Source organism: Lepidochelys olivacea (assembly GCF_965140295.1).
Source record: "Lepidochelys olivacea isolate rLepOli2 genome assembly, chromosome: 5".
In the NCBI taxonomy this organism is placed as follows: Eukaryota; Metazoa; Chordata; order Testudines; family Cheloniidae; genus Lepidochelys; species Lepidochelys olivacea.
Window position 1 is genome coordinate 136,551,116 of NC_140415.1, and position 17,809 is coordinate 136,568,924.

Sequence of the window (17,809 nt, forward strand, 5' to 3'; positions counted from 1 at the left end):
ACCGGAGCATGCCCCACAGGGACTCTGTCTCTAACTACTTATAACTACTGTAAAAAAACCTATTTACAAGGCCTTAAGGCTCAAAGACTGAAGCAGAAGAAACTCTAGCCCTTGCAAGGCAAGGGAAAGGTGCTTTAACTAACCACCATAGGTGGTAAGAAGGAACTGAGAGAGCATAGGGCCAGTGATACCTAATATACCAATGCATGGGTACTGCACTCCAGAGGGAGCTACAGCTGACTCTGCAGATACTGCTAAGGCAAAAAATCTCACGACATTGACAAAAATCTCATTGGCTTAACAGTGAAATCCTTGATCTTAAACACAAAAAAGAAGCTTACAAGAAGTGGAAGATTGGACAAATGACAAGGGAAGAGTATAAAAATATTGCTCAGGCATGCAGGAGTGAAATCAGGAGGGCCAAATCACACCTGGAGTTGCAGCTAGCAAGAGATGTTAAAAGTAACGAGAAGGGTTTCTTCAGATATGTTAGCAACAAGAAGGTGGTCAAGGAAAGTGTGGGCTCCTTACTGAATGAGGGAGGCAACTTAGTGACAGAGGATGTGGAAAAAGCTAATATACTCAATGCTTTTTTTGCCTCTGTCTTCACGAACAAGGTCAGGTCCCAGACTGCTGCACTGGGCAGCACAGCATGGGGAGAAGGGACTAGCCCTCTGTGGGGAAAGAAGTGGTTCTGGACTATTTAGAAAAGCTGGATGAGCACAAGTCCATGGGGCAGGATGTGCTGCATCCAAGCATGCTAAAGGAGTTGCCAGATGTGATTGCAGAGCCATTGGCCATTATCTTTGAAAACTCATGGCGATCGGGGGAGGTCCCAGATGACTGGAAAAAGGCCAACATAGTGCCCATCTTTAAAAAAGGGAAGGAGGAGGATCTGGGGAACTACAGGCCAGTCAGCCTCACCTCAGTCCCCGGAAATATCATGGAGCAGGTCCTCAAGGAATCAATTCTGAAGCACTTAGAGGAGAGGAAAGTGATCAGGAATAGTCAGCATGGATTCACCAAGGGAAGGTCATGCCTGACTAATCTAATCGCCTTCTATGATGAGATAACTGGCTCTGTGGATGAGGGGAACACAGTGGACATGTTATTCCTTGACTTTAGCAAAGCTTTTGATACAGTCTCCCACAGTATTCTTGCCAGCAAGTTAAAGAAGTATGGGCTAGATGAACGGACTAGAAGGTGGCTAGAAAGCTGGCTAGATCGTCGGGCTCAATGGGTAGTGATCAATGGCTCCATGTCTAGTTGGCAGCCGGTATCAAGCGGAGTGCCCCAAGGGTTGGTCCTGGAACCGGTTTTGTTCAATATCTTCGTTAATGATCTGGAGGATGGTGTGGATTGCACCCTCAGCAAGATTGCACCCTCAGCAACTGAACTGGAAGGAGTGGTAGATATGCTGGAGGATAGGGACAGGATCCAGAGGGACCTAGACAAATTAGAGGATTGGGCCAAAAGAAATCTGATGAGGTTCAACAAGGACAAGTGCAGAGTCTTGCACTTAGGACAGAATAATCCCATGCACCGCTACAGACCAGGGACTGAGCGGCTAGGCAGCAGTTCTGCAGAAAAGGGCCTAGGGGTTAGTGGATGAGAAGCTGGATATGAGTCTACAATGTGCCCTTCTTGCCAAAAAGGCTAAGGGCATTTTGGGCTGTATAAGTAGGAGCATTGCCAGCAGATTGAGGGATGTAATCATTCCCCTCTATTTGGCATTGATGAGGTCTCATCTGGAGTACTGTGTTCAGTTTTGGGCCCCACACTACAAGAAGGATGTGAAAAAATTGGGAAGAGTCCGGCGGAAGTCAACAAAAATGATTAGGGGGCTGGAGCACATGATTTATGAGGATTATTTCGTCTGCAAAAGAGAAGAACGAGGGGGGATCTGATAGCTGCCTTCAACTACCTGAAAGGGGGTTCCAAAGAGGATGGATCTAGACTGTTCTTAGTGGTAGCAGATGACAGAGCAAGGAGTAATGGTCTCAGGTTGCAGTGGGGGAGGTTTAGGTTGGATATTAGGGAAAACTTTTTCACTAGGAGGGTGGTGAACCACTGGAGTGAGTTACCTAGGGAGGTGGTGGAATCTCCTTAGAGGTTTTTAAGGTCAAGCTTGACAAAGCCCTGACTGGAATGATTTAGTTAGGAATTGGTCCTGCTTTGAGCAGGGGGTTGTATTAGATGACCTCCTGAGTTCCCTTCCAACCCTCATATTCTATGATTCTATGAGCAAGCACACAAAGACGAAGATCTTTTATTGGTGCCTCTTCGGATCTGATCTGATCTAAGAGCTCTGTGTGGTTCAAAGTCTTGTCTCTTTTACCAACAGAAGTTGATCCAGTAAAAGATATTACCTCACCCACCCTGCCTCTCTAATATTCTGGGACTAATAAAGCTACAAACAAAACGACAAACATGAAATAAGTATTGTTTTATCAATTCTGGAGTCCTCCTCCTCCCTTTACTCACTCCCTCCCTCACTGGAAAAAGAGGAGAGAGAGAGAGAGAGAACAGAAAAATGTGGTAAAGTGGGTGTTTGGGGGAGGAAAGAAATGAACACTGTCTACCCCTTTCTTTTCTGGTTTGGAATTTAAAAAAAAAATGGAGGAGGAATAGAAAAGATCCAAATCCAAAAACTGAAAAATACATTTGAAAAATAGTTTTACAATTTTCTACTGAAAAAATTTAGTAGAAAAATCCATTTTTCAAAAAGCAAAATCTGAAAAAACTTTGATGTTCTAGGAAACAAGTACACACATTACCTAGCCAGTATCAACATGTTATAGTGATATCATGGCAGAGGTGAATTTTTAAGGAGTGATTTGAATGACAAAACAGAGGCTTTGCAGACATTTACAAGGAGCTCCATGGGCAGGAGTTTCAGGCTGTTTTTCTGGCCAGGGTGGAGAATATTTTTGGTGACCCCCACTGAGTGGCAGAACAAAAAACCCCCACAGCTAGCCAATCAGCATTCCCAGGGTGCCCAGGGTCACAGACCTGCCATCTCCCTGGAGCAGCACAGGAATGCAAAGGAGACAGCATGGAAGAACCCTCATGTACAACAGTTAAATTGTTCGAACAGCATGGATGGGCACTGACTGCTTTGTGTCATATAGGAAATGATGGGTAAAATTTTTAGAAGTACTTTAGTGTTTAAGTCACATTTTTTCAAAAAATGACTGGCTAAGTTTCAATGAAAGTCCATGGGACTAAAGTAAAAAGCTTGTGAAGTGCCTAATAGCTTGGATAAAGGTAAGTCACGAATTGCCCTAAAAGGGAAAAACAAGTATGAGGCTGAAAAGGGGGAGCCAGTGGAAGGGGAATAACATGGATGAAACAAGGCAGACAGATTTCTGACTGATGATTTAGATGAATGAAAATGAACCCTCCACGAGAGCTCTAGGCACACGTACAAGATGACTTCCGAAGACTCCCCAACATGTATTTCGGAACAACAGTAGAATCTGTATAAATTGTTCTTCCACTAACTCTTTCTTACCTGGCCTTTTCAATGCTCAGACTGTAATTGTGTGTCACACTACTACTTGAAACAGAGATTTTTGTACGGTATAGCTAAATTAAAACAGCCATTTGACGGAAACAGTTGTGATGAAAAAAATCTTATACTCACAGTGATAAATAAAAAGAAAAGGAGGACTTGTAGCACCTTAGAGACTAACCAATTTATTAGAGCATAAGTCAGCTGTAGCTCACGAAAGCTTATGCTCTAATAAATTGGTTAGTCTCTAAGGTGCTACAAGTCCTCCTTTTCTTTTTGCGAATACAGACTAACACGGCTGTTACTCTGAAACCAGTGATAAATAACTAGCAATCAAGGGGCAAATAATTTTCATGTGAATTTACTGCTGGCAAAAAAGTGCTCGATTGACAGACCTGTGGCTAAACAGAGCATCAGATCAGGTACAGCAGGAACAGAAGCAGTGTTTCAACCATTGTGTTCTAACTCTGACCTGGAGGCACGTAGTCTACAACCTCATTCACCTTCCTTGGTCTCAGATTGCTGACAATCTGAAATGTGGACACTTTCCCTTGTGAACTGGAATGAGGCCAAACATTACCTAGAAATGCATAATTCATGTTAATCCAACTCTGAGAAGATTGAGCACCAATTAAGATTTCTCAGTGCATATCTCTAATACTAGTGCCGGGCATTTGGACCCTGCAAGTATCACCGTAGACAACAGCCTTCCTCAAGATAATACATATCTTTTACAAAAGCATCTACTTACTTATTTTCTACTTTAGCAGCATACAGATTGTTCTTCTTAACGGCAATGGATCTCTCCTCTGCCATGCTGTAGTACAGAATCATTTCTTCCATGAGGACTTCTAGGTTGTGGATCTCTTGCCAAGGCTGGACGACAAAGTGACCAGGGTGGCAGGCCACTGAAACATAGACATCCATGTGCTCACCGGGTTTCGGTAAGGGTAGAAGAAGTGGCATGTCAACAGTAGGCACCACATTGCTGGGTTCTGGAGCAAGCTTGATCGACCCCATGAGGCTTTTCTTGAGGCCTAGGCCAAGTAATTCTGGAGCAAGGATAGTATCACTTTTCCCTTTTATAGGACCAGCTCCACTGGGTGCAACACTCAAGAAGACATCTTTCTGATGCTTCCACAAGTCCTCATTAGTGATCTGCCGATTGATGCTCCGATCAGGGTCTGGGAAGTTCTTGGGAGTAAACAAATAAATATGTGCAATTCCCTTTGAGTCATCCAGTTTAGCAACCTTTGAAGGGAAGAAATAAAGTAAACTCCTATTATTAAATGCATCTGCACCTTCAATTTTATATGAAACAAGATTAAAGCCTTTTACAGGAGGAAAAACTGGAATGGTTATGTTAACAGTAATTTATTTTGAAATAAAAATATTGTCAAAGACTTGGCACAAATAGTTTACTGCTAAGGTAAAGCTAACAAAATATGTGGACAAAGGTTTTCACGATGGCTGAAAATGGCAAGCGCAGCAAACTGCTCAATGTGGAAGAGTAGGAGCAACACCATCGTTGAAGTTAGGCTAGAGTGACCAGACAGCAAATTTGAAAAATCGGGACGGGGTGGGGAGGTAATAAGAGCCTATATAAGAAAAAGAACCCAGAATTGGGACTGTGTCTATAAAATCGGGACATCTGGTCACTCTAGGTTGGGCTCAAATTTTGCACTTACCGCAAGAGTTCAGAGTAGCAGTCATGTTAGTCTGTATCCACAAAAAGAAAATGAGTACTTGTGGCACCTTAGAGACCAAGTTTTGTATGGAAAAATGTGTGCCTGCATCAAATTTACAGTAAAATCTCAGAGTTTAGCATTTCCAAATAAATCTGTATGAGTTCTAAACAATTAAAAATTGATCTTAAAGGTTTCATTTCGAGTCTCAATTTTTCAGACCCCTTGACTAAAAGCGAGACTGCAGAAAGACTGAAGTTTGTAGTTAGTGATAGCTCAATGGGGTGTCTCATGTTAATTTAAAAAAATATTAGTATTTATTATAAGTGAATCCTTACATGCAACAGCTAAACAGAGAACACGGTATGGGTTGGCTGCCATCATTCTCCGACAAGGTACATGGGAGCCTTTCTGAACAGTTATGGGGAGGCACAGTTCTGTATTTTGTCATCTGCCCCCACTTATGACCCCAGTAATGTTCCCTACATCCAAACAGGCAGTTGCCAGCGCATAGGGAACCACTTTTGCTACTCTTCAGGCATTTGTATTGAGATCTTCGACAAAGGAAACAGGGAGAGAAATCTTGTAATGCTAGTATCCCCCTTAGGGAAGAATTAAAGTTATGATGTTCCCTGACATATGGTGGTTGTGCATCTGTGTAGCAGAGTAGAAGGCCGCCACTGTTGTCTGAACTTTTCAATTCCTTACTTTTTAGGTTGTGTGTTAAGTTAGGATTTTGTGTCTGCTTAACATACACTGTTTGAAGTGTTAGGTATGTTTTGTGTCTTAAAGATTATTGACTGAAACACTATATATACCAATACATGGTGCAACTTCGCATCAAGAACTTCAGGGAAATTACTAAATTTTTATGATCACTAGAAGTCTCAAGAATGCTGTAAAACTGGATTAAAAGCTGCTTTTACCATTAACTCAGATTTAGTCAGTGCAGAAAACCCAAGTTATCAACAGATTTCCACTGTGAATCAATGCATCTTTCCAGCTTTTTAAAATAAGTGGAATAAAAGATAAGGTCCACAGGAAGTGAGCATTTTCGGAGGTCTGCAGGAATGGCTTGGACAGAAGTCAGGAGAGTAGAGGGGAATTTCTCCACAGTTAGACAGTGGAAGCCTATTAAATACAGGCCTAGATTTTCCAAAATGAATGCCTATAGTTAGACTTCCAAGTTCATACTTCGGCCCCTAAATAAAACTGCCTAATTTTCAAATACACTGAGAACATAGCAGCTCCCACCAACTTAGAATACCACCTTTGGGCACCCATTTTTAAAGCATTGGTCTAATGATTTTTGCTATGTTACATCAGTAACAATAGTATTCCGGTACAAGTGCTCTGGAGTGTGAATTTGGCAGTGTAGATAACTAATTTCTTACATGTTAATTTAATTTTTCAGAGACCACATATTTCAGGCCAGAAAAGTGGATATTAACACATCATACTAGCAGATGGGAGACAAGAAAAAAGCAATCTATTATGGCTGCAGTATTAATCTTCTAGCCTACTTGATGCATTTCTTCAGCCCTCATGGCATATCTGGATTCTCTAGATACTAAGATTTCATTTACAAGGCCAAGTAGATTCTAGCCTTCATGATAACAATTGCAAGAGTATCTTTGCAAGCTGAGTAATCCAAAGTAACGTTACCTTCATGAATCTGCAGAGATTGACGCAACAGATTTTGATTCTTCTCTTTCATATGCTAGTGTAAATCAGGAGACAAAACCGTGGAAAACCACATCCTCGTGGACTGACAAATGTGAACAGCCCTGCCCCAATTACTCAATGGGATGTTTCAAGCATCAGCATTAAATATTTCATAGCCAGATCACCTTAGCAGATGAAATGGGGAAGGGACTAGGAATCAAGAGTTGTTGCAGGGAGGAAAATGCAGACGGAAGAAAGGGGGTGGGGGGGAAGACCAGAAAGGAAGATATGGAAAGAAAAGATAAAACGCACTGTCCTAAGGTTGAGCATATTTTGCCGTTGAGTGATGCTGAATGCGAATTTGTTCAGAGCCAAGAAATACTAAAAGCTTAGACTGAGATTTTTGAAGACTATAAGGGACTTAGGTACACAAATCCCACTGACTTTCTGTGGGAGTTAAGTATCTAATCTCTTTTGAAAATTCCAACCTTAGTCACTACATGAGGCGGACACTCACACAAATGCATTCCGGAAGTATGGTACAAGTACCCTGATACCAAGTATGGTACAAACACACCCCAAAGATAACGAGAACACACTGACCCCTCCTAAAGAGAAGGTCAAGATGACAGTAATAATGGATAGAGATGTTTTGATCGAACCAACATGTACAAGGTAATGGATGGTAACAACCCACGTCAGGGGGAAGTAACTAACTATGGTCAAAATACTTGTTTGTATTGGTGTATAAAATGGAGTCTCAGAGGGAGTGTCTTTGGCCGGCCTGCTGGGGGTGGGGAATAGAAAGTTCCGCCATTCACAGAGCTGCGTCCACTGTCACAGGCATACATGTCTTAGTATCCCCGTAGAGTCTGCTGGATGCTATTACCTTTCTTTGTTGACAATAAACCTGGCCGGGTGCCTTCGTACCTTAATGAATCTCATGGTCATTGGGCAGTTTGATCGAGGTCTGCTGTGCCAGCTGTCTGCACAGAGCTGGGATGGCACACAGAGGGAACACACGCAGCCACACATTTGACAATATCATTTTACAATATCTACATATGCCAGACTAGACCAGCAGTATTTTAAATGTGCAGTATTCAAGACTAAAGCAGACAAGAAAAGGGAAAGCTACAAAGCGTGCTTCTCAAAAGGCGCACTCATAGTGGTACCCTGTAATGAAATTAGGGGCAAGATTTTTCAGAAGATCCCCTGTAATGTACTAATCATAGACTCTGAACATTTGTTTCCCTTTGAAGGGTGCTCCCAGACAATTAGGTAAGTAGGTCACACTATAAATGGTTGACATCTACTCAGCACATCCAAAAAAATGAGTCTGTAAATGGACTGTACTAAATTAAACTACATTGTGTTAGGGCCTATTTCCTTGGCTAGTTACTACACTGCAAGCCAGGGTGCGAATCTATGGCACACTGGTTTGCCATGCCGTAACAACTGGTGTGGACACTGCTACAGCGCAGTGAAAATCCCAGAGCGTGGCTTAGTGGGACTTTCACGGCGCTGTAGCAGCATCCACATCGGACGTTACTGAGCAGCAAGCTGGCGCACAGCAGAGCCACAGCCTGGCTTGTGGGTAGTGACTTGTCATATAGAAATAAAAGCAAATAAGAACAGAAAACTAAAAGATTCCTCTCCTAGCCAGCTGGAAGAGTTACCTCCACCTGCTGGAGACATGAAAATAACTGAGCAGGGTCATCCACCCACTTCATTTTTTATGAGGCGGCACAAAAACAAGAGTTTTGCTTTTTTCTTGCCCTCATTTGCTGGTAAGAAGGAATTATACCGAGCTAGCACAGGAGAATTTGGAAGGGGGAAAATTCTCTGTCTTCTTTAAATGCAGATCCAAGAATTGTATAAAAAGAGTTTGCTGGGAAATGCAAACAAATATGCTTTGTATCAAATGTGTCAAAAATGATGAATTCATACAGAATACAAGCGTTAGGGGAGGCTACAAAGCTGTAAGTTGTCTAGTATAATCGCTTTTCAAACAAAACTAATTTAGGTAAACGTTTTTAAGTCTGAAAGAATTTTGTTTTTTGCATCAAAACCTGAATGTCTGGTGGAGGGTGAAGGTACCAAGTTCCTGTAACTTCATGATGACATTTTATTATAACTCTTCATTCATATTGCAACCTGGTCTTCCATATTTTATTGAATTTCAAATGTTTGAGATATTTACATTTACCTTAATGCTGCAATCAGGACAATTTAATACTGTATCTCTCAGCCACAATACAGCATCTGGAGTCCACATGCCAATGTTACGGGGAAGATCTGCTAAACAGCACTTCATAGCCTAAAAGACATGGAGTATGTTAATGGTACAATTTAATTACATGGCACTCTTCAACAGATTATGTTATACTATTGAAGTTTACCTGCACAGAAACTAGGTAGTTTATTACAAGCTTTAACTCAGATGGATTAAAAGATATATGATATTAAAAAAGAGTGAAAGAAGGAACCTATTATGCTGTAAATTACTTCAACCACTAAGAATGCGGTGGTCTGCAGAATGGAGTCCCTTTACCCATACAGTAAGACAACCACCACAGCCTTCTACTGTGAGCACACAAGAACGTAATCTGTATTTATTTAAAACTGTACACTATAAAGAGTTAGAATGCACATCCTAACATTACTTCTAAGGCTACATCTATACTGTGCTCAAGTGTGGTCCACAAGGTAGGTAGGTGGGGGGCGAGGGGGGGAGCGAGAGAGTGTGTAGACCTGCAGAGGGCACCAAAGTGTTGTGTGTTAACTGCCCTGAGTGGATGCTGCTGGAGCAAATGAAAAGGTACATAAGTTCACGTTAATGTAGCCCAGTTTGAAAGAGGACTACGTTAACATGAACTTTGGACTACAGGGGTGTGAATTGCTAACTGCCTCCTGTGGACACTGCTGGCACAAACTAAAAGGAACCATAGTGCAGAACAGGCAATCTTAAAATGTTTTAAAACCACAAATCACTGCAGAGCACACATCTAAAATTATCAAGACTAAGACATGGCCAAGAGAGGTATAGAGGCCATCAGCTTTACTTAAAAATGATGTTTGTACCTGGGGTGGTAGGGTGATTATTTCTCTCAGGAACTGTGATGGAATATCTCGAAGCTCCGATACTTTTACAGAGGCAACTGTTCCGGTATCCATGAACTGCACATCTAGTGCACGACTACTGTGAACGCTTGTTATCTGAAATGAGAATGCGAGTGGTAAGGATAACTTGATACTAGCAAGAGAGCAACAGAGTACCTTTAAAAAGCAAATACATAGTTTAAGGAAACGGAAGAAAATATGTTGCCAGTGCATTTTATTTTCCATGTTATGATGCTATGCCTTGTTGAAATGAAATATGTTAAATGACAACACAAAAACTGTAAGATAGACCTACAGGGATCTATTTCCCATTCCATCAGCTCAAGTAAAAGATTACTTATGTGTGTTTACTATTTGAGTAAGTAGCCAATGTAAAATGATACATATGCCAAAATCAGTGTCAAAGAATTCAATGATCCAGATTTTAGCCAACCCCCAGACCTGCAAAAATAGCAGATGCTATGTGGGAAATCGAAGAAGAGCAGCAATTTTCAATTGACACAGGGAAGTTAGTTCAGTGGTGAAAAAAACATCCAACCAACCACCTGTTTCTTACCTCCACACGAGCCCATTTTCCTTTACAATGGAACACGCAGATTTTGCCACAGAAAGGTAATGAGACGAAACATTCAGGTGCCTGCTGCAATAAAGAAACAAGGGTAAATAATAACGCTGGTTTTGAATTTTTTTTTTTTTTGAAGAATGGCTACGGTTAAATCTGTTCTTGAGTATTCCTGAAGCAGACTTCAAAGAGAAACTGCTGAGCTACAATTCATTTGCAAACGTAACACCATCAATTTGGGCTTCAATAGGGACTGGGAGTGGCTGGCTCACTACAAAAGCAATTTTCCCTCTCTGGGTATTGACACCTCCTCATCAATTATTGGGAGTGGACCACATCCCCCCTGACTGAATTGGCCTTCAACATTGGTTCTCCACTTGTAAGGTAACTCCCTTCTCTTCATGTGCCAATATATATTTATACCTGTGTCTGTAAATTTTCACTCCATGCATCTGAAGTGGGTTTTTTACCCATGAAAGCTTATGCCCAAATAAATCGGTTAGTCTTTAAGGTGCCACCGGACTCCTCATTGTTTTTGTAGATATACACTAACACGGACACCCCTCTGATACTTAAATAGTTTCTGTTTATCACTTTGGATCAGTCCTAAGGGGTTTTAAAAAAAATATTCAAGGTTATATTTCCAAGGAGAGAATGAGCACCAGAGCTGCCCTAAACCTTGATAGGCAAAGCTGGAAAAGGTTTAAAAACTGGTCTGCTTAACTGCACTGCCTTTTACTTCAATGTGGCATGTGGGTCTTGCAAGTGCCATGGGGGGCTTGCACCTCACCTCTACAAAAGCCTTGCCCATCAGAAAAGTCAGGCAAGAATGAGAGGCACAAGGGGATCTCTTGGGGGGTGGGGGAGAACATCTTGATTGTTTATTGAGGAGGAAACCTATTGGGTTGGTTGTAAACCGTTTTTATCCAGAGAAGCATAAAAGTGACAGACCAAGAGCAGAGACTACTACAAGAGATGGCTTGCAAAAGCTTTAGCAAGGAGACTAAAACTGAAACATTCATCAAACTGTGTATTAGAATGTCAAGCATCTCCAATATCCTGGAGCCAAAAGGGATGATGATGAAAGCTCTCTTCATTTCCATCTCAGCCCACTACAGATTTGAAAACAGATGCAACCCACATGCTTTATAGTGTAGTTGACTTTTTGGCACAAAGAAAGGAATCACAGGTTTCTGTTTGAAGTCTCTGCCTGCACATCTGCAAACTGCAGGGCAGAGGGACTCACTAAGAGAGGACCAGGAACATTCAGAAATAGGGTGGGGCAGTTGCTACACATGCTCAAGAACGTTTTTTAAGAAGTTGTAGGAGAGGTTTTCATTTAGGGCAAGCAGGCTTGAAGGTCCCATGCTATTTATCATCTGAGAATATAGCCAGATTCTGGGGGGAAAGGTTATAAATACAGGAGTTAAAGATAGCCCTGTGGACTTAATGGCTGACCCATATAGGACCAAGACATGTCTGCTGCAAGGGCTGGGTCCCTATCCCTGTCCCACTTAGGACACAGGTGAGCGCTAGTCCAGCTTTCCTTATTAAGGAAGCAGTCTATTAAATAATGTTTGACTCCAGGGTAGTGTGTTTTACAGACCTAGAGGGAGGATCTGGGAAGGGAGAATTTGTCACACCTAGTGGCTACAGAGACAATGGAACCTACATTTAGCGATTCGCTAATTGAGTTAAACTGCAATCTTGCCCCAGTTAAAGAGAGAACGGGGCAGAGCTCAGTGAGGTGATGGTTTGTATACGCTTACCTGACTTGGCTCATGGGGAAAAGCTCGTGCTCTACAGAATGAGAGTCTTAGAGATCCAGGGAATGGATAGTGGATATGCTGATCCCAAAAGCTGTATGGTACAGACTACAGATTTCTGTCTCACCAACAAGTGAGCCAGTCAACTATTAACTCGAGGGTTGGAACGCTGCTAGCTGGTAGGGTCCCCAGACTTTTGTTTGCTGACAAGGCTCCAAAGAGTTGGGCTGCAACTCAGGTTTTTCCATTTTCAAGCTCAGAAGAGTGCAGACGACACCCTATATAAATCATGGTCACGCTATAAAGACTAAAAAAAAATCACCTGAAAAAACATTAGCGTGTTTGTGTGCACCAACGTACAGAAGTGTAAACGTCATGTTGAAACCTTGCATTGAAATATAGAATAGCAACAAAGTGGGGAAGTCTGTATGAGAAAGAACAGGAAATTTACTACATCCAGTTTACTAGCTTTTGTTTAAGAAATTATTCATAAGTATTCCAAAAACTATTTACAATAGTTTTTGTGTTTAATAAAGGTTTTACTAAGAAATTGTATGGTATTCTGAAGTTGGCTGGGAACAGTTACTAACAGCTACATTCAGGGTTTTAGATAACTGCCCTGTTTAATACTAATGCTTTCTGAAACGTCCTGAAAGACAGAATTCCTGCTCAGAGCCTCTGTAAAGAGTTAAGCTGAGATGCAGTGAGTGTAACACAGTAAAAAAAATTACCTCAGCATCTCCCTTCTCCTTACACACCTTGTAATGGAAGTAGTCTTCCAACTTTTGCAAGATCTCGCAGAGTTTGGCTAGGCCCTTCGATGGCACCTGGCAATATAGGGTTCCATCAGAGCAAACGTTGGTGACTCTAACATTTGTATATAAGGCATCTGCCTGCAACAAAATATTTAAAGGAAGACATTTAACAAGTTTCTGGTATTGTGCTCCTTCCCCATGATGGAACACTTCAGAATTTTAAATGAACAAGTATTACCTCATAAATAAAACAGTACCTGAAGGTGTAGTTCAAGCGATTTGTCACATAAGGCCTTCAGACAGGTGACGTTGATATTTATATCATCCTCTCCTGAGGTGTCATACAGAACAACAAGCGGAATATCACTCTTTTCCAGTATTTCCACAGCAAATATCTTGCCACAGGTTTGTGACTCAACAACTTTCACTAGAACAGGATCATCACAGAAGACTTCCAGCCCTGTGAAACAAGCAGTTCAGCATTTCCACACATTTTCCTTGAAACTTCCCACAGGGAAGTATAGTATCTCTGCCAGCAACTGGGAGCTCAGCTCCAAGAATCAGAACACAACAGGAGATGTACTGTATTCGTAAAGAGACCTCCCCCTAGTTTTCTGCAACATTCTTCTTTAGTGTAATTTTTTCCCCCCTAAATGTTTCTGTATTATACACTTTCAAGACTAATAAAGGGGATTTGTAAAGGAAAGCAATATGCCAAAGTACAAATATTCTCCATGGTCACTCATGGCCATTTTCTTATACAAGATCATGAATGCAAGTTACAGTAGGTTCTAAGTTTTAATTGCTCTATAAAAAGGGAAAACAGACCTGGAGCTCTCACTGCGGGAGACAAGACTGGCTAAGGCCAGGAACCAGGGCGGGCTGCTGTCTATCACAGCATCCCTAAAGAAGGGAAGAGTTTACATTCTGTGCATTTACTTGGGCCTTTGGGTATCCTGGAAGGGGTGGAACTCTTACGTGAGCTGGCTGGAAGGCTAAGTCCCCCCACCCTGGAAGGCGCTGGAGGCTGGGTGGAGCAGTGGGAGAGCAGAAATGAAGCATAGGTAGAACCACTGCCACACCACAGGTCGCTGCTGTGAAGAGTTTACATGTAATTTAAGATACGGTGAGAGGCACGAGGTGATCTCGTGGTGAAGGCAACTGGACTGGGATTCATACCTGATTAAATGCCGAGGTCTGCCACAGGCATGCATGACCTAGGTATAGATATTAAGGTCAGAAGGGACCATTATGATCATCTAGTCTGACCTGCACAACGCAGGCCACAGAATCTCCCCCACCCACTCCTGCGGAAAACCTCTCACCTATGTCTGAGCTATTGAAGTCCTCAAATCACCATTTAAAGGTTTCAAGGAGCAGAGAATCCTCCAGCAAGTGGCCTGTTCCACATGCTATAGAGCAAGGCAAAAACCTCCAGGGCCTCTTCCAATCCGCCCTGGAGGAACATTCCTTCCTGACCCCAAATGTGGCAATCAGCTGAACCCTGAGCATATGGGCAAGTCACTTCAGGTCACATTTACAGACGTAAATAACTGACTAAAGATGCAGACCGTCACCTAGTAGAGCTGATCATGAATATTTCCAACAAAAGATTTTTTTTTTTTTTTTGTGCTGAAACTAAAATGTTTCAGATACGTATTGTTTCAACAAAATGTTAATTAGAAAGGTTTCTCGGGAACAGGGTGGAATTTGTGGACAAAAGAAAGAGATCCCCTATCCCAGAACAGCATATAGCCCAATGGTTATGGCACTCAAAGATGTGGAAAACGCAGGTTCCAGTCCCTAGTCTGCCTAAACCATGCTATTGGCCATTTTGGGGATAGAGGCCACTCCCAGCCTCTCTTTGCCCCCCTATCCCCCATCCCTTAAATTCAAGGAGTCTTGGGCTTTTTCCAACACACTGGAACAAGTGTCAAAACCTCCAAACTTTTCATGCAACAGAAAAAATGGTTACTTACCTTCTCCAACGCTGTTCTAGATACACTGCGGGCACATATGCCTGCAGTGTGCTGGTGCGCGAGAGTTCTCCCTAGCGGTATGTAGAAGGGTGGCCACACCCCCACACAAACTGCACATGCTCTGGAGTGCAGAACCCTCCCCTAGTTCCTTTGCACAGGAAGTCAATGGTAGACTGATGTGTTGGAAGGGGAAGGTAGGTCACGAATGGACATATCCAACACATCTCAAAGAACAGTTACGAGAAGCTAAAGTAACCGTTCTTTCTTCGAGGACTTCCAGGTGTCCATTACACTGTTGGTGTCTCCCAAGCTGTTACCCCAGGCAGTGGGGCCTGGAATCTCATCGGAAGACGGACTGAAGGACTGCTTTCCCTACATTTGTGTCCTCCCTTGATGCAGCAGACTGTGCATACGGTCTGGTGAATGTATGAACAGAAGACCATGTTGCTCCCCTGCAATTGCCCATAACTGGGACATGAACCACAAAGCTGCTAACGTTGAATGTGCTCTAGTTGAGTGTGTTACAAGCTTATCAGGAGGCATTACCAGCACCACCATAATGCATTATCCATTTCAAAAGTCGATGAGCTATGATTGGTTGACCCTCTCACACTCTGCGACAAACAAAGATTGAGAAAGAAACTTGAAAGGGCTTTTTCCTATTGAGCTACAAAGCTAACCATTAATGAATGCCGAAGAGGTGGAGTCTTTGTTCGTTCTAGTGCATATGCACCTTTGGGAAGGACGATGGCGGCTAGATAGACTGATTCATATGGAAATCCAAGATCACATTCAAAAGGAACTTTCAGCGTGGCCTATGCTGAATCTTGCCTTGCAGAAAACTGCCGATCTCCTGCATCAGCACCTGGGCCAGACAAGCTGCCGATGAGGCCTGGGCTATTGTGGAGAGAGCAGTGAGGGGCGGGGTCGGTACACCAGCCAGATCATAGCAAGTGCGGATGCAGGACGTGATTCATGAAGAGACCCGCTGAGAGGAGACCGGGAGGCTCTTCATCCAGTCTGCCACCGCAACAAAGAGCTGGGTCGTCTTCCTGAATGGCTTCATATGCTCAATGAAGAAGGCAAGGGCCCTAAGGACATTGAGGGACTGCAGCCGCTGTTGCTGGTGACTGTCGTGCCGTTTTGCATAAAAATCTGGTTGAAAAATGTCCTGGCTGATATGGAAGGCCAATACCACCTCGGGAAGGAAGGACTGATGAGGCCGAAGCTGCACCGTATCTTTATGAAAGACCGTGTAGGGCGGTTCTGAGGTAAGGGCTCTGAACTCGGAGACACGCCGCACCGACATGATAGCAACAAGGAAAGCAGTTTTCCAGGAGAGATAGAGGAGGAAACAGGTGGCCAGTGGCTCGACCGGGGCCCCATGAATCTGGAGAAGACCAGGTTAAGGTCCCATGTGGGGACTGGCTGTCGAACCTGTGGGTGGAGACGGTCCAGGCCCTTCAGGAACCTGCCAACCATGGGATTGGCGAAGACAGAGCGGCCATTCGCACCTGGGTGAAAAGCCGAGATGGCCGCCAGGTGACCTCTGACAGAGGATGCCACCAGGTCCTGCTGTTTTAGGTCCAGGACATGCTCCAAAATGAGCGGCACAGATGCCTGGAGAGGGGGGTGTTGCGTTGAGTGCACCAGCATGAAAACTGCTTCCACTTAGCCATGTATGTGGCCTGAGTGGAGGGCTTCCTGCTGCCCATCAGCACTTGCCGTACAGACTCCGAACAGAGACATTCTGAAGGGTTTAGCCACGCAGCATCCATGCCGTGAGGTGGAGAGATCGTAGGTCGGGATGGCAGAGGCGACCATGACCCTGAGTCATCAGGTTGGGAAGAAGAGGCAATGGGACTGGTCCATCCACAGAGAGCTCCAACAGCACAGTGTACCAGTGCTGTTGGGCCATGCCGGAGCCACCAGAATCACTCGCGCCCTGTCCCTGCGCACTCTGAGCAGGACCCTATGCAGCAGGGGAAAGGCGTAAAATAGTCAACCCATCCACAGGAGCAAGAAGGCATCTGTGAGAGAGCCCGGGGAGCGGCCTTAGAGGGAGCAGAACACCAGGCATTTCCAATTACTGCGGGAGGCCAACGGGTCGACCTGGGAAAACCCCCACCTTCAGAAGATCGGGTGGATGACATCTGGTCAAAAGTGACCACCCATGGGAGCGGAAGGACCTGCTCGGGTAGTCCGCCAGCGTGTTCTGGACCCCAGGTAGAAAGGACGCCACCAGGTGAATGGAGTGGGCAATGCAGAATTCCCACAGTCGAACGGCCTCCTGACGAAGGGGGTGGAGTGGGCCCCCCTTGTTTGTTGATGTAGAACATGGCCGTGGCCCTGTCTGTGAGGACTGCCACACAATGACCCTGCAGCTGCTCCTGGAAGGCTTGACAGGCAAGGCGCACCACCATCAGCTCCCGGATGTTGATATGAAGGGAGAGCATGGACGGAGGCCATAGGCCTTGTGTCCCTGAGGTGGGCACCCCATCCCAGGGCTGACACATTCGTGACCAGAGACAAGAAGGGCTGCAGGCTGTGAAAAGGGACTCCTTTGTATACCACCCGGGGATTTAGCCACCAGCGGAGGGAGGCCAAGACCCGCTCTGGGACGGTGACCACCAAGTTCAGGCTGTCTCGACCTGGGCGATAGACTGAAGCTAGCCGGGCTTGTAACGGGTGGAGTCAAAGTCTGGTGTGCCTGGTCACGTATGCACAGGAGGCCATGTGGCCAAGAAGACTCAGGCAACT

The 17,809-nt window shown here is 44.0% G+C and overlaps 1 protein-coding gene across 4 annotated transcripts in view; it reads right to left on the reverse strand.

Annotated features, from left to right (window-relative positions):
* TDRD7 (tudor domain containing 7) overlaps positions 1 to 17,809 on the reverse strand; it is a 102,733-nt gene that overhangs the window by 13,890 nt on the left and 71,034 nt on the right. For 2 of the 4 annotated variants that reach the window (XM_084628312.1, XM_084628313.1), the window contains 6 exons: positions 13,328 to 13,530; positions 13,047 to 13,208; positions 10,544 to 10,627; positions 9,949 to 10,083; positions 9,074 to 9,184; positions 4,266 to 4,765 (listed from right to left, as the gene is read on the reverse strand). In XM_084628312.1, coding sequence (XP_084484438.1) covers positions 4,266 to 4,765; positions 9,074 to 9,184; positions 9,949 to 10,083; positions 10,544 to 10,627; positions 13,047 to 13,208; positions 13,328 to 13,530 — 1,195 coding nt within the window. The remainder of the gene's footprint in view (positions 1 to 4,265; positions 4,766 to 9,073; positions 9,185 to 9,948; positions 10,084 to 10,543; positions 10,628 to 13,046; positions 13,209 to 13,327; positions 13,531 to 17,809) is intronic. The other 2 variants (XM_084628311.1, XM_084628310.1) reach the window with 2 other exon arrangements.